The sequence below is a fragment of the Cupressus sempervirens genome, chromosome 5 (assembly GCF_028749045.1).
Source record: "Cupressus sempervirens isolate cs-2001-9-10 chromosome 5, ASM2874904v1, whole genome shotgun sequence".
NCBI lineage: Eukaryota > Viridiplantae > Streptophyta > Pinopsida > Cupressales > Cupressaceae > Cupressus > Cupressus sempervirens.
In genome coordinates, this window is record NC_143122.1 from 268,819,729 (window position 1) to 268,835,389 (window position 15,661).

At 31.0% G+C, this 15,661-nt stretch overlaps 1 protein-coding gene across 1 annotated transcript in view; it reads right to left on the minus strand.

Annotated features, from left to right (window-relative positions):
* Positions 1-1,189: 1,189 nt before the first annotated feature.
* The window catches only part of LOC149555592 (uncharacterized), an 89,608-nt gene continuing 75,136 nt past the window's right edge, over positions 1,190-15,661 (minus strand). The window contains 4 exon segments of the mRNA XM_089829438.1: positions 1,190-1,311; positions 1,314-2,472; positions 2,475-3,792; positions 14,714-15,356. Coding sequence (XP_089685564.1) covers positions 1,190-1,311; positions 1,314-2,472; positions 2,475-3,792; positions 14,714-15,356 — 3,242 coding nt within the window.

Genomic DNA, 15,661 nt, shown 5'->3' on the forward strand with positions numbered 1-15,661 from the left:
CTTATTGTCTTTTCAGTGTGTCATTTTACTTATTTACTTTCTTTTTTAAAGTTCTCTAGGGGTTCCTCCCTCGGTTGGTGTGCTGTCTCTCTCCATGTAGTCCCTTATATTTTTGGAGTTAGTCCCAATCTGCAACTCACTATGTTTTTTGCAGCTCTCGCTCTCTCATAATGATGATGAATCATGTAGTGTGATTTGAAACGTTGATGGTAAAAATTACAACACAATCTAATCCAGAAGCAATTAAGAACAATTTTAATTGATTGTGAAAATCTGATCTCTCTTATCTTTAAATATATAAAACTTTAAATAAAATAATTTTTCTTTCATAAAATATTATGAATTAAAACATATAATACAAACTTAAAATAAAAACTAAGTTTCTAAAATTTGCACATCTCTATATTTACATTTTATATAATTTTATATAAAAATAAAATAAAACACGTGACAATCATAATATGACATTGATTTTAAGTTCCACTCTTCTCATTTTTAAAACTTTCAATTGGATAATAATAACAAAACAGTTACAGCAGCGAAAAGCAAACATAAAATAGTCCAGACAGCAGTTTATAACCTCCCTCACAAATTTGAAAATCCCAAAAATATCATCCATCATCATTCCCTATTGTCTCAAGTTCAAGAAAGAAGAAAAATATATTTTTGTGAAGAACAGATCGCTATGCATTCCCAAGTAAACATAGAAAAACCAAACTCGCAAAAAATTAAATCAACAAATACGACTTCGTCGAGGTGCAGATTAACAAATGCGGCGTTCACATATAAGACATGTAAAGGTACAGATTTATGAAAGAGAATTGAAGCGCATTCCTGCTGTACAATCTTTGTGAAAAGAAATTTGAGCATCTTCAGCCAATTCTATTTTATGCTCTTGTAAAACTCAATTTTATATATAAAAATATAGCCAGTTAATATTTACCTCCCATGTAAAAGGACTATAAATGTCCCGATTAGAATCCCCTCAACGCTATAGATTAGGAAGCATATCGAGGAGAAACCACCGCAGATGTAACAGATTGCCAATGATGTCACAATTTATCTAAGTCTATATATCAATTCAAGTTTCAATGCAATTGTTGCAACTGTGACAAGTATATAGTTTCAGAATCTGAAGTCTAAGAGCTGCATTCTGACTGGTTTAAGTTATCATCTCCTTCCAGATCCATCAAATCCTGCTGCTCTGACCGCCACAAGTTGTAAATTTTAAGAGGGAGCTTAAGCTCAGCTGTGACAGATTGCCAATGCTATCAGGGAGGCTGCTTAAGCTCTCACACCCTCTCAAGTCCGGCTGCTTAAGCTCTCGCACACTCTCAAGTCCAATGTCTGGAGCTGTGACAGATTGTCAATGCTATCAGGGAGGTTGCTTAAGCTCTCACACCGTGTCAAGTCCAATGTCTGGAGCTGTGACAGATTGCCAATGCTATCAGGGAGGCTGCTTAAGTTCTTACACCCTGTCAAGTCCAATGTCTGGATCTGTGACAAATTGCCAATGCTATCAAGGAGGCTGCTTAAGCTCTCACACCCTCTCAAGTCCAATGTCTGGAGCTGTGACAGATTGCCAATGCTATCAGGGAGGCTGCTTAAGCTCTTACACCATGTCAAGTCCAATGTCTGGAGCTGTGACAGATTGCGAATGCTATCAGGGAGGCTGCTTAAGCTCTCACACCATGTCAAGTCCAATGTCTGGAGCTGTGACAGATTGCCAATGCTATCAGGGAGGCTGCTTAAGCTCTCACACCATGTCAAGTCCAATCTTTGGAGCTGTGACAGATTGCCAATGCTATCAGGGAGGCTGCTTAGGCTCTCACACCCTGACGAGTCAAATGTCTGGAGCTGTGACAGATTGTCAATGCTATCAGGGAGGCTGCTTAAGCTCTCACAACCTGACCAGTTGAATGTCTGGAGCTGTGACAGATTGCCAATGCTATCAGAGAGGCTGCTTAAGCTCTCACACCCTAACAAGTCGAATGTCTGGAGCTGTGACAGATTGCCAATGCTATCAGAGAGGCTGCTTAAGCTTACACACCCTGACAAGTCCAATGTCTGGAGCTGTGACAGATTGCCAATGCTATGAGGGAGGCTGCTTAAGCTCCTACACCCTCTCAATTCCAGATCATGCAACAATGATAGATTACCAATGCTTTGAGGGAGACTACTTAACCTGATACAATATCTAAAGTCTAGATCCTGCAACAATGATAACTTGCCAATGCTATGAGGGAGGCTTTGTAAGTGTTTACACATATTCAAACATAAGTGCTGGAGCTGTAACAGGTTGCCAATACAATGAGGGAGGCTGGTTAAGCTCTCACACCTTCTCAAGTCCAAGTGATACAGCTGTGACAAGTTGATAATGCTATGAGGGAGATTAGGAACTGAAATGAGCTCCAAACCACTACAACCGTTTATTTGCATAATCTTACATTGTCAAATGTTATCCACAATTCTAAGTGTCGAGCTTTCCGTGGTTTCTTAACTGCCCTATTTGTTCCAACTTCAAAGGAGCAATTTTCCAAACGTAGCCATATCAAACTTCGGGGAAGCAGGGACAGCGTATCTTCTATACTCATACATTGAATGCTCAGATTCTGCAAATGAAGATAGCGAAGATTTTCTCTGCAAAGCATTTCGAGACTTTGTGGACCGCCTCCAATGAGCCGAAGGTGAGACAAATTGTTGTATGCGATGCTTAAATGAGCAGGCTCCCATTTGCGGGTACCCCTTTTTACTTTCTCAGCAATGGTCCGTCCCATATCTCTCAAATGGTCATGCATCTCAAATAATCCTATGTCACCAATTTTTATCAGTAACTTCATGGAAAGATTAGAAATAGCTGTGTGCACCTTCTTATACAAGGATTCCCAGAAAATGATGGGCAGTGTTTTGTCTTCTCCAATAAAGAAGCAAGCAATGTCCACAAATATTTCTTTTTCCTCGTCACTAAGAGAACTATAACTGATGTAAAGTCTCTTGTAGATGTCTGAATTCTGAGTTATGATATGGAGAGCTTCATTCCAGCAACCCATGTTACCCTGCTTTCCATATAAGGAGGATCCAATCACTTCCAACGAAAGAGGATGTCCTTTACAAGCGTCCACTATCTTTCTGGACAAATCTTCGTAACCGAGACTCGGAGATTTTTTGTGAAAAGCAAGCCAACTAAATAACTGGAGGCTTTCTTCAATCTCCAATCCAGTCATCTCATAGATGCATTCGTTTGAGACCCCGGCAAGCTCGAGAATATTTTTGTCTCTTGATGTTATAACAACTCTGCTGCCAGAGGCGAACCAATCCCCAACCAAAGCTTTCAACTGTTCAAGAGTATCAACTTGATTATCAGCACCCATATCATCTAGAATAAGCAGAACACGTTTTCCTCCCAAACGTTCTCTGAGTAAATGTATGCCCTCATCAACACTGCCCACATCTCTATCATGTTTGGCTAAATCTTCGAGAATCTTTTTCTGTAAATTTGTAAGACCTGCAGACTCTGCAGCAGTGGCACGAACATTATATACAAAAGTAGCAGCTTCAAATTCAAGATAAACTTCATTATACACTTCCTTGGCAACTGTGGTCTTGCCAATACCACCAATTCCCCATATTCCGACTTTAACTACCCCATCGACTGAATGGGGCTTTAATTTATGAATGAGAACATTCTTGACGTTCTCCAATCCCACTGGATGCTTGGCAACTTGTAATGGCACTCTGTCTAAAGTCTTAATGAGGTCATTCACCACCCTCTTTATCATCCGAGCTTCGAAGCTGCAATGGTCAGACTAGGTCAGTGCACATTGCAAAAGCTCTAATTTATCATGGTTCTATCCCTTTGTATATATTGAATGAGGTCTGCAAGAATATTTGGTGCTGCTTGAAATAATTTGGAATGAGCTATCCTCCATCAAAAACATCATGAATTCTTTTGAAAATTTTACGTGAATCTGAAAAAAAAAGTATACTTTGTTTTGTCTGTAGTATTTTTTTTTTATAGAGATTAGCCTGTTCCAAATAATTTTTAGTGAATAAAGCAGTTATCAATTTTGTAAAAATTTCCTTTCAGAAAATCATAATAGAACATTTGGAAATTAATTAAAAATTTACATTTACTAATAGTAATTGTATTGGTTGGAAAAATAGAATTTAGAATAGAAATTTTTTATGATCGGTCGAATTTAGAATAGAATTAATACTTATTTAAATTGAATAATTTAGATCTATTAAATGTAATCAAGGTAAACTTTAGGAAAGCCACCTCCAAAAAAATATAAAATATTGATGAATCTTTCATTATTTTGGAAAAAAAAAAAATATTTCTATTGGCGAATCTCTCAATTTTTTATTCTAAATATGCTGAATATTAGCAATTATTTTTGTATCACAATTTTTTTGTATAAAATATTGATGAATCTCAATAATAATAGGAAGTTCATTAATCACCATAGAATATTACAAATCAAAATTGAACATTTTTTACCTCGTCGAATATTATGAGGAGTGTTACATATACTTTAAATCAATAGTGAAAACTTAATATTGGTAATATATCCCTAAAGTAACTAATAATTATGATAATTATTGGTAGTTCAATTTAATTTTTTCAATAATATGTTATATTTAGGTGACTCAAATCTAATCATGTGTCGAATATTGTGGCAAACATTTGAGTTTAAATTTTTCAATAAAATAAATTATTGATTTTAACTATTCTAAAACTAAATTTTATAAAACTATGGTGATTTAAGTTGTATCAAATCTTAAATTATTAGCCAAATTACTAGCCAAAAAATTCTAAAATTAGCCAATTTGAGAATATTAGCCACTAAAAAATACCTTGAATGTAATATATATAAAATTTGATAAGAAAAAAGTTGACAAAAACTTATTATTTAATAATTAATCAACCAAAGAATATTTTTTAAATTAAATAATAGTTGGGATACTTTATGTTAAAATGATCTTTTTATATTAAATAAATATATTTTAAAACTATTTAATTCAAACAGAAATCAAATATATAACATAAATTATCTTTATTAAATTGAATTGAATCGGATATAAATGTCTTTGATAAGTATGAAATAATATAAATAATATTGAATATAAACTAAATTAGCATTGAATCATATATAAATGGCTTTGATAAATATGAAATAATATAAATAATATTGAATATAAACAAAATTAGCATAGAATTTCAGAAATATTCTTTTTTTCGTATTTTTATTGGTTGCTCAAAAAGTATGTTGAGTTTTTGAAAAAAAAAAACCAATTAGAAAAAAAAATTCTTTACAAAATAAAAATAAAAATAAAATAAGTGACATTACAAATGTTCTTTAATAAAAAAGTTAGAGTGCACAATGTTTGACCAAACTAATAGTAAAAAAAAGGCAAAACATAAGTCTCAAATAAATAATAAGTTTATTGAAGTGATAGAGAAGATATAAAATCTTACATTAAATTATATTGTTTAATATTTTTAATAAATAAATTAGAGAAAACAAATACAGATAAAAATATGAGAAATAATAAAATATTTTATTATCTTTCTCCTCCAAAATTGTATTTTTAAATTTTGTACATTTATTTGACCAGTGCAAACAGATATACCTCAAATAGAATTATCCTTGTAGAAGAAAATAATTTTGATCAATTTGAAATTTAAAAATTTAACTTGTTTACATTAATTTATTTGAAAAAGCTTATAAGAATCAAAATACTTAATAATTTTTTAAAAAAATTAAAATTATTAATAATTAGTTAATAAAATTGATTGCCATAGTTTACATTAATTCCAAATTTTGAAATACAATGCTCATCATAGTATTGTATTAGAATAGTATAATATTAGAATTTGAAAGCTTTGTTGACAAGCTTTTATTCCTTGGGTTCTCTATTGCTAACTCCATCTTCACTTCCTTCTAATTTTCTAGATGTACCAAGTCTAATTAGAATCCTCTTTCCAAAAAGTGATATATTCACTAGCAGAGGAATTGGAATGTTAAAGTAAAGTTGAGGACGGTCAATCTTTTTTTTGCCTTATATATAGGAAATAAATAAGGGATACGTAAAGCACAGTACTATCTCGTAATTAGTGATTTTTTTTTTAATATCTATTAAATAATTTTATATAAAATTAATATTTTATATAGTACATATGTACATTTTTTATATTTATAAATCAATGAAATTAATTAAGAGCTATCTTTGGGGACATGCGCACTGTCTTCAAATATTCACAAACTTTTAAGATGCTTCCCTACATTTTTGTATAATTTAGTTGGTGAATGTGATGAAATAAATAAAAGTTAAGTAAATAAATTTGATGAACGTTTGGTTCACATAGATTACATTTTTTTCTAGTCTATAGTGATGATTATGTGATACTCTCATTAACCTTCATCTATATAAGTATTTAAGAAAATTAAAGTACAATTTAAATACTTTCAATTTCATAAGATTCAAAAAATTAAGTCTTTCAAATAGACTAAAGAGGACAAGGACCCTCAATTTTTAAACATCACACAATATACTACTTTTACATTTAATTTTTTTAGTATATTATTATTATAAAATAACTATATAGTATACAATATAATTCATATAAAATATTGATCTTTACAAATTTTTAAAAATCAATTACAATTATTACTACACTAACCTCAAATTAAATAAATGAGAATTATTATTATAAAACAAATTACTATACTACTAATACAAATTATTATATATATATATATATATATATATATATATATATATATATATATATATTACACCGAGAGTAATCGTTCTCGAGGCGCCTATTTTTATTTAATCTCAAGGTTATTTTATAATTGGGATTTATGAAAAAAAAAGGCACCTCGAGAACGATTACTCTCGGCGTAATATATATATATATATATATAAGCTAGTAGCAATCGCGGCGCATCAGATAAATTATTTTTTAATTTTTCTTTTTTTGATATGGTTAGTATTGATTTATTTTTTTCTTTTTAAATTTAGTTGTATAAACTTACTATAAAATTGTAGTCATATAAACTTAGTATAAAATCATTCTTCAACATTTTTTTTTTAATTCTATATATATTGTTTATTTGCATCACTTTAATTCAATCTTATTTTAAGGATATTATTAGGTAAATTGTTATATTTAAGAGTAGAGTTATGCTTAGGGTTAGGGTTAGAAATAGGGTTAGGGTTAGCATTAAGATTTAAATTAGGGTTAGGGTTACAATTAGAGCTAGAGTTAGGGTCAGGATTAGAGTTACAATTCGAGTTAGAGTTATGGTTAGGGCTAGGGCAAGGGCTATTTTAGGATTATGACTATTGTTAGGGTTAGAGTTAGGGTTAGGTTTAGAATTAGAGTTTTCAATCAGGGTTAAGGTTAGAGTTAGGGTTAAGGTTTTAATCAAGACTAAAGTAAAGGTTAGGGTTAGCATTAAGATTTAAATTAGGGTTAGGGTTAGGGTTAGGATTTTAATTAGAATTACGGTTAGGGTTACAATTAGAGCCAGAGTTAGGGTCAGGATTAGAGTTACAAATCGAGTTAGAGTTGTGGTTAGGGTTATTTTAGGATTATGACTATTGTTAGGGTTAGAGTTAGGGTTAGGTTTAGAATTAGAGTTTTGAATTAGGGTTAAGGTTAGAGTTAGGGTTAAGATTTTTGTCAAGATTAAAGTAAGGGTTAAGGTTAAAGTTAGAGTTTTGAGTTAGGGTTAAGGTTAGAGTTAGAGTTTTGAGTCAGGGTTAAGGTTAGAGTTAGGGTTTTAGTGAAGATTAAACAAAGGGATACGGTTAGGATTAGAGTCTAATTATGGTAGAGTTAGATTTATAGTTAGAGTTAGAGTTAGGGGTATGATTGGGTTAAGGATTAGGGTCAGTGTTAGTGTTAGGGTTAGAATTAGAGTTAGGGTCAGGGTTGGAGATAGGCGTATAGAAAGGGTTAGGGTTAGAGTTAGCTTTAGGGTTAAAATAATTTTTAGGGGTAGAGTTAAAGTCCAATTATGGTAGAGTTAGATTTAGGACCACAATTAGAGGTAGAGGTAGGCTTATAGTTAGGGTTAGGGTTAGGGTTGGAGTTACAAAGACATTTAATATTATGATTAGGGTTAAAATAATTGCTAGGGTTAGAGTTAAAGTCCAATTATGGTAGAGTTAGATTTAGGGCTACAATTAGAGGTAGGGGGAGGGTTACAGTCAGGGTTAGGGTTAGGGTTAGAGTTTCAAAAAGATTAAATATTATGATTAGGGTTAATGTTAGATTTAGGGTTAACATTAGAGTTTTGAGTCAACTTTAAGGATAGATTTAGGGGGCTAGAGCTAATATTAAAGTACAATTATGGTAGAGTTAGATTTGTAGTTAGAGTTTGGGTACGGTAGGGTTTCGATTATGGTTATGATTAGGGTTGGAGTTAGAGAAAGGATTAGATTTAGGGTTATGGTTAGTGTTAGTTTTACATATTGAGTTAGGGATATGTATACAGTTACATCAGGGTTAAGGTTATGGTACGAGTTTGAGTCAAGGTTAAGTTTAGAGTTAAGGTTAGGGTTAGGGTTAGGGTTTCAGTCAGCATTAAAGTTAGGGTTAGGGTTAGGGTTATATTATAATTATGGTAGAGTTATATTTAGAGTTAGAGTTAGGGGTAGGGGTACGGTCAGTGTTAGTGTTAGGATTAGAGTTAGGGTTAAGGTTAGAGTTAGGATTGGGGTTAGGGTTAGGGTTAGGGTTAGAGATAGGGTCAAGGTTAAGTTTAGCATTACAATTAGGGTTAGAGATAAGGGTACATAAAAGGTTAGGGTAGGGGTTAGGGTTAGGATTAGGTTTATGGTTAGAATCTGAGTTAGGGTTATAGTTTGAGTTAGGGGTAGACAAAGCATTAGAATTATGGTTAGGATTAGAGTTAGGGGAGAAGTAGGACCACGGTCAAAGTTACGATTATTGTTATGTTTAGAATTACATTTAGGAGGGTAGCTTGTTCTCCTTACACATGCCTATTAGCATAATAGAACAATATAAGGATTAAAATGTTCCTTATGTAGTTTTATAACTTTATTAGTTACATTTATAAATATACAATTAATTAATGTTAATTATGCTTAGCATGAATAGTGTACAATGAAGGAGTACTAAACATTATTGAGGTAATGATTACACTTAAAATGAGTATAAAATGAATATTATGCTTTAGAGTGGGTTAATAGTTAGAAATAACACATCAATTTTATACATAATTTAATGATCAACATATTAATGATATATCTCATGTAAAAGCTTTAATAATACAAAAACAAAGGTCAACAAAAAGCATTTCAAATATTTTGAAGTATAGTTGAGAAGAATTTGAGATAAAAAGTTAAATCATTTATTTATTATTTCGATACATAGATGGAAGGAGAACAATATCTCCTAGTACAATTATCTGCATAAAGTAATAAGTGAAGATTTGAAAAATGTGAAATCATCATATGGACCATGTGTATAGCTCTCCATAATGATGTAAGTACATCACATATTCTTCAGATATTAAAATTGTATTACGACCTTTGTTTGTAATATGATCATCATAGGCCTCTTTCATCATGGATGGAAACGCATCTACTTTTGCAGATGTGTTGCGTACATATTTGGCAACATCTTCTATCTCTATCTCTTGTACATGATCAATAGATAAAGCTGCATTCTGAAGTGCTTCTACCATAGTTGTACAACACTGTTTAATTATGCGTGCACTCTTCTGAAACTCTGTCTGAAAAAAATTATTTGACTGTACAGAAAAAGTTGGGCTAATGTCGACAATGCTTGATTGTCTATTAGAGGCTTCCATGCCTGAAAAAATTGAATCTGCAAGCCATCGTCATGAGAAAAAACTTCAACTTTCATCTCGTTATTGAAGTTCATGTTTTATTTATACCTTCAGCATTAACACAATAAAAAAATGAGTATTTCATTATTTCCTTATAAACATATAAATCAATCATCAATACAAAGTTAAATATTTGTAAAATGTTCATAATAAAATGCATGGTTACATAAATATAAACAAAGTAATATTTGTTATTCTATGAAGTATTTACATTCTAATGTGTCAGTATAAAGAGTAATGCCTAAAATTTAATATTTATTCTTTTAAAATTGCATATAAAAAAGAAACATAAATTAAAATAAATATATGGTTATGCAACAAAATTAAAAGTATAAGTCTCATTTTTCTTATTTAAAAATAAATAAATTGGTATTTTAATAAAATATTTGAAAAATGGCGGCATTGCCATCCACTTTTCAAATGTTAATATGTAAAGATTAGTTTTAATCTAAATGTAAATTACAAAACTGTTATAATTAAAATAGTAATCTAATTCAGAATGATACTCTAAATCAATATACTACTCTTAATGAAAACATTAGAAATATGTTGAGATATAGTTAACATTATAATAAATTTCTTACTATTATAATATTTTAAAAATGGCGACATTGCCTTCCATTCTTTAAAGATTGATGCCTAAAAGTTAATATTTATTATTTAAAATTTGCATGAAAAAAGAAGCATAAATTAAAATAAAAGATATGGCTACTCTAATTTTCAACTAACAAAATTAAAATTATAAAATTAAGTTTTTATATTTAAAAATAAATAAACTGGCATTTTAATAAAATATTTGAAAAATGGCGGCATTGCCATCCACTTTTCAAATATTAATATGTTATGATCAATTATAATCTAAATGTAAAGTACAAAACTATTTTAAGCAAAATAGTAATCTAATTCAGAATATTAATATACTAATCTTAATAAAAAACTATTATAAATCAAACTACTTTTGTAAATGAAAATAGTAATCATTAAATTTATAAATCACTTTTTTTAAAAATAAAACATATTGATATGGCGGCATTGCCATCCATATGAAATATTATGGAAAATAAATACAAGATTAATCTAAAAAATACATTGAAAAATATGAAAAACAATAATGCATGAAACGTGCAAATGTAATTTTGTATAGAACAATGTAAAAATTAAGAAATGTCATATAAGAAATAAATTACAACTAAATGTAAATAGTGTAACTACTATTCTAAATGGAGATAATAATCAAAATGCAAAATAAAACTTAATAAGGAAAAAAATTTAACAAAAAGCTTACTTTGCTTTTTGGATCTCCTTGTTGATCTTCAAATGTAAAATGCTTTTCTAAATGATGTATCTCCCTTTCTTCTTCCCAAAAAAGTTTTCTCTACCTCTCAAGAGCAATGAAAGCTTTACTCAAACCCTGTCTTCTGCAAATCTGTTCTTCTACGAATGAAGAGCAAAAATGAGAGGATATGAGTGTTTTATAATCAGAGAAAAAACTCTTCATCTCCCACGAAGAAACTATTCAATTTCCACTAAAAGAACTCTTCAAATTCCACATCTCCACTCCTCAACTCCTCTACAAAATTCAAATTAATTACTAAAAAATGCCAATAAGAGAATATTGCACAAGGAAATTTAAAAAAAACAGTGTGTCTACATGTCGTTATCTGTTTTTTTCAAAAAAAAAATATTAAAAAAAAAATACATTAACCCGCCACGTTATCTGTTTCGTTGAAAAAAAATATTAAAAAATTAAATTAAATGGGGTGACAGGCCATCACCCCGGCCACCCCATGGGGCGTTGTTTTATGTGGCAGTAAGACTGCCTGTCAGCGGCAGTTACTGCCACCCCTGACATGCTGTCAGCGGCAACGCCACTGACATGCATGTCAGGGGCGGCAACGCCACTGACATGCATGTCAGGGGCGGCAGTAACTGCCGCTGACAGGCGATCTTACTGCCTTACTCTGCAGCCCACAGCCGGCATTTTCTTTTTTATTGGCATTGTAACTGTCGTGTTGTGGCTATAGAGAATGCCTCTCGGCGTAATTACTAACAAAAGAAGTACTAGCCACTTTGTTTTCACATTGTCATGCAAGTATTTAATTTTTTACACATTAGTTTATATTTTTATTTGTTATTATACTTGTTTGATTTTTATATATACAATGTAAAATATGTATAAAAATTATAAGATTAGAGTTAATCTTTCTACTATCTTCAAATTCAATTTTTCATTAAGATTTTGTACTAAACTCACTCAAAATTATGTTTATCTTAATAAAATACTTAATATGAGAATAACTATCTATTTATTTTTTCACGATTAGAATTTATTTCAAGCTACACATGTTTACTTTAAGAATTTTTATATATCTTTCATAAAATTAATATAATTACAATTGTTTTCAAACAATTATAATCTTGTAACAAAAACATTAAATATATTATTTGAATTTTAACTATAAAAACTTTAAACACTATGTAGCACTTGTTTATAATATTGAATAGTCATCAATCATGTATATATTGATTTATATTTATTAAAAGAAATATGATATTTTATTATGTGAAACAATTGGTTTATTTGTGGTAGGCAATATTCCCTCTCTTCAAAATCTTATTAATTTTCACCAAAACTTAAATATTTCTATAGGTCTTAAATTTATTTATAAATTTTATATACTATAATAATTGGCTAAATTCTTTTGTTGTTATAGGAGCCCATTTTTTAGAGGGTTCTCCATATTCCAATTTTTCAGGCTAATTTATAGATTATATTATTTAAACATATTTTATTCACAAAAATTATAAAAAAACATGCACTTGAATTTTTCATTAAGAGACATGCTATATTTTTAATTTTTAAATTTAAATTAAATTTTACTTTTCCTAATTGACCTTTAATGCCTATTCAATATACTTATTAAACATTATAATACCCACATTTTTTTAAATTTATCAAACATAAAGTTCAACCTCTTGTAAAAAAATATATAAACATTGTTCAAATTTTCAAACAATTTATTAATTATGAATTATCTTACTTAACTATAGCAACAAATACCAGTCACTCTATGGCACTTGTTAAAAATTAGTTTTATTCTACATTTTTATTATTTTACTATTTTTAAATATATTTATATTTATTTTAGACTCCTCCAAATATTATAGTCTTTGATGGGATAACAAGTCATAAATTCACAATTTTTTAACTAACAAGCTAAAACTTGAGCTATTTGGAGATCAAAGACAGAAATATTCAAATAATAAATGGGTGCTCACAAAAGGAATGAAAGAAAAATATTTAAAATTATTTAGGGCAATAAGGGAGGTTTGTTGCACCCTCTCAAGTCTTATGTATTTTTTACAACTTGGTAGTTATTATAAATTAGTTTTATAGATATTAAATTTTGTTCTATTTTATTGGCATGGATGCAAGTTTAGCTTATAATTAATTTGAAAAGAGAAACAAATTCTTATTATATATAAACTATTTAATTCAATATATTAAAGTCTAAAAAAAATTAATATTTCTAAATAAAATATTAAAATTTACTAGATAAAAATGAAAAGAATAATTGCAAATAATGATATTTTTAAAAACAATTAGTTTTGCAAACCATTCACCAATAACCTTTCCAAAAATATTACATATATGGCTTGTATACATTTAATAATTCAAATAATAATATATTTAAAAAAATCAAATAAGTCTGTAAATTTCCTAAAAAATGATATGATTAATTTTATATATTAGAGGAGGAAGGAGGAGGAAGAACAAGAAGAGGAATGGGAGAAGGAGGAGAGGAAGAAGAAAGAGAACAATGAGGAGGAGGAGAGGACTAAGGAAGAAAGAGAAGGAGAAGAAAGAAAGGAGGGAGGAGGAGGATGAGAATGAAAAGAAAATAGAAGAGGAGGAGGAGGAAGACGAGGAGTAAGAGGAGAAAGAGGAGGAGGTGGAGATAGCAAGAAGAGTAAGGAGGGTGAGGAGGTGGAGACAAGAATAAGGGTGAGGAGGAGGAAGAGGTGGAGAAAGGAAGAAGAGTAAGGAGGAGGAGAAGGTGGTGGTGGTAGAGATATAAAGAAGAGGGAGGAGGAGATATGAAGAAGAGGGAGGACTAGGAGGACGAGGAGATGAAGAAGAAGGGAAAGATAAATTAGAAGAAGAAGATGAAGAAGAAGCATAAGGAGAAGAGGAAAAAGTAAAGAGAGGAGGAGAAGAAGAGGATGTAGAAGAAAGAAGCATAAGAAGAAGAGGGAAATAAAGTGGAAGAAGAAGATGAAGAAGAAAGAAACAAAAGAAGAAGACAAAGTTAAAGGAAGAGGAGGAAAATGATATAAGTGGAAAAAGGACAAAAAAAAATAGAAAAAGAGAAAGAAGGCCACACAAACCAAGAAAAAGAAATTTGAGCAAATAAGAGAAAAAGACAATGAAGAAAAAAAGGAAAAAGAGAGAAAACAACACAAAAAAGAGAATAAGAACAAATAAAAGTAAAATTAAGAAAATCCCTTCAACCCCTAATACACTTTAAAAATTATATATCTTGCCATACCTTTTATAAATGCAAGTACAATAGAATTAAAATGACGTAACATTGAAACAAAACAAAAGTGAAAAGAATCTTGCCCCTCGCCCCCACCTAAATACTGCTAGATAAAGTTCAACATACAGTCACAATTTTCATTGAACTACGGTCCGAGACCCTTCCCTAGTATCCTGGTTCCAAAAATTTATATCGAAGTGGAGGCACGGATAACGTGAATCCAGCAGCAAGCGCAAAATAAAACAGAAACGCAAGCAAAAAGTAAGGAGGTTGAGTACATACCCGTCTGCTATGTCCATGGACCGACCTGAGCGATCACAGATCTTGAAAAGGGCATCAATCCATTGGTCAATGTCTTCTCTCCTGTGACGAAGTGAATGGCCATACAATTGTAGGCATGGACAGATCTTACCAAGGGCGTGCTTCCACCACTCAATCTCTTCTCCTGACTGTCTGCGATACCTTTGGAATGATTGGCAATAGGGACTATTCTCCTTTTCTGGATATCTAACTTGAGTTGGATCCACTTTATAAAACAGAGGAATGATGAGGCCATTGGTCCTCACCATTTCAGCAGCTTCCCTGAGACACCAAGTTGATTGTGCATACCCTTTGGAAAATATGGGAATAAATATGGCACTGCCATTTATTGCTTCTTTCAAGCTTGGCCAAATCTCTTCTCCCTTTTCCAAATTTTCATCGTCTTTATACACGTTCAGTCCTGCAACGGAGAGGGCTTCGAATAGATGGTCAACAAGAGTCTTCCTCACATCTTGTCCCCTGAAACTCAGAAACACATGGTACCTCTTGTCACTTTGGAAGGCAAGTTTAGTAGAGTGGGGTTCGTATCTGAGAAAGGATTCTCCAGAAGTAGATGCAGATGAGTGTGTGATAGTTTTAGATGTGGATGCCATGTGATAGTTTTCTCACTTCTTTGTTATTCCATCTATTTACACAGTACCACAGGTGGTGGATCTTTTCTTCAAAGAGATATTCAGGTTACATGGGCTACCTAGTTTCATTGTCAATGATCAAGATAGTAAATTTATGAGTGTTTTTTGGTAGGAATTGTTTGATTGTGTGGCACAGATCTTACACATAGCACTAGTTGTCATCCCCAAACAAATGGGCAGATGGAGATTGTGAATAAATGGGTGGAAGGATATCTAAGGAACTATGTGACTACACAACAAAGAGCTTGAGTCAAATGGCTACATATGGGAGAATATT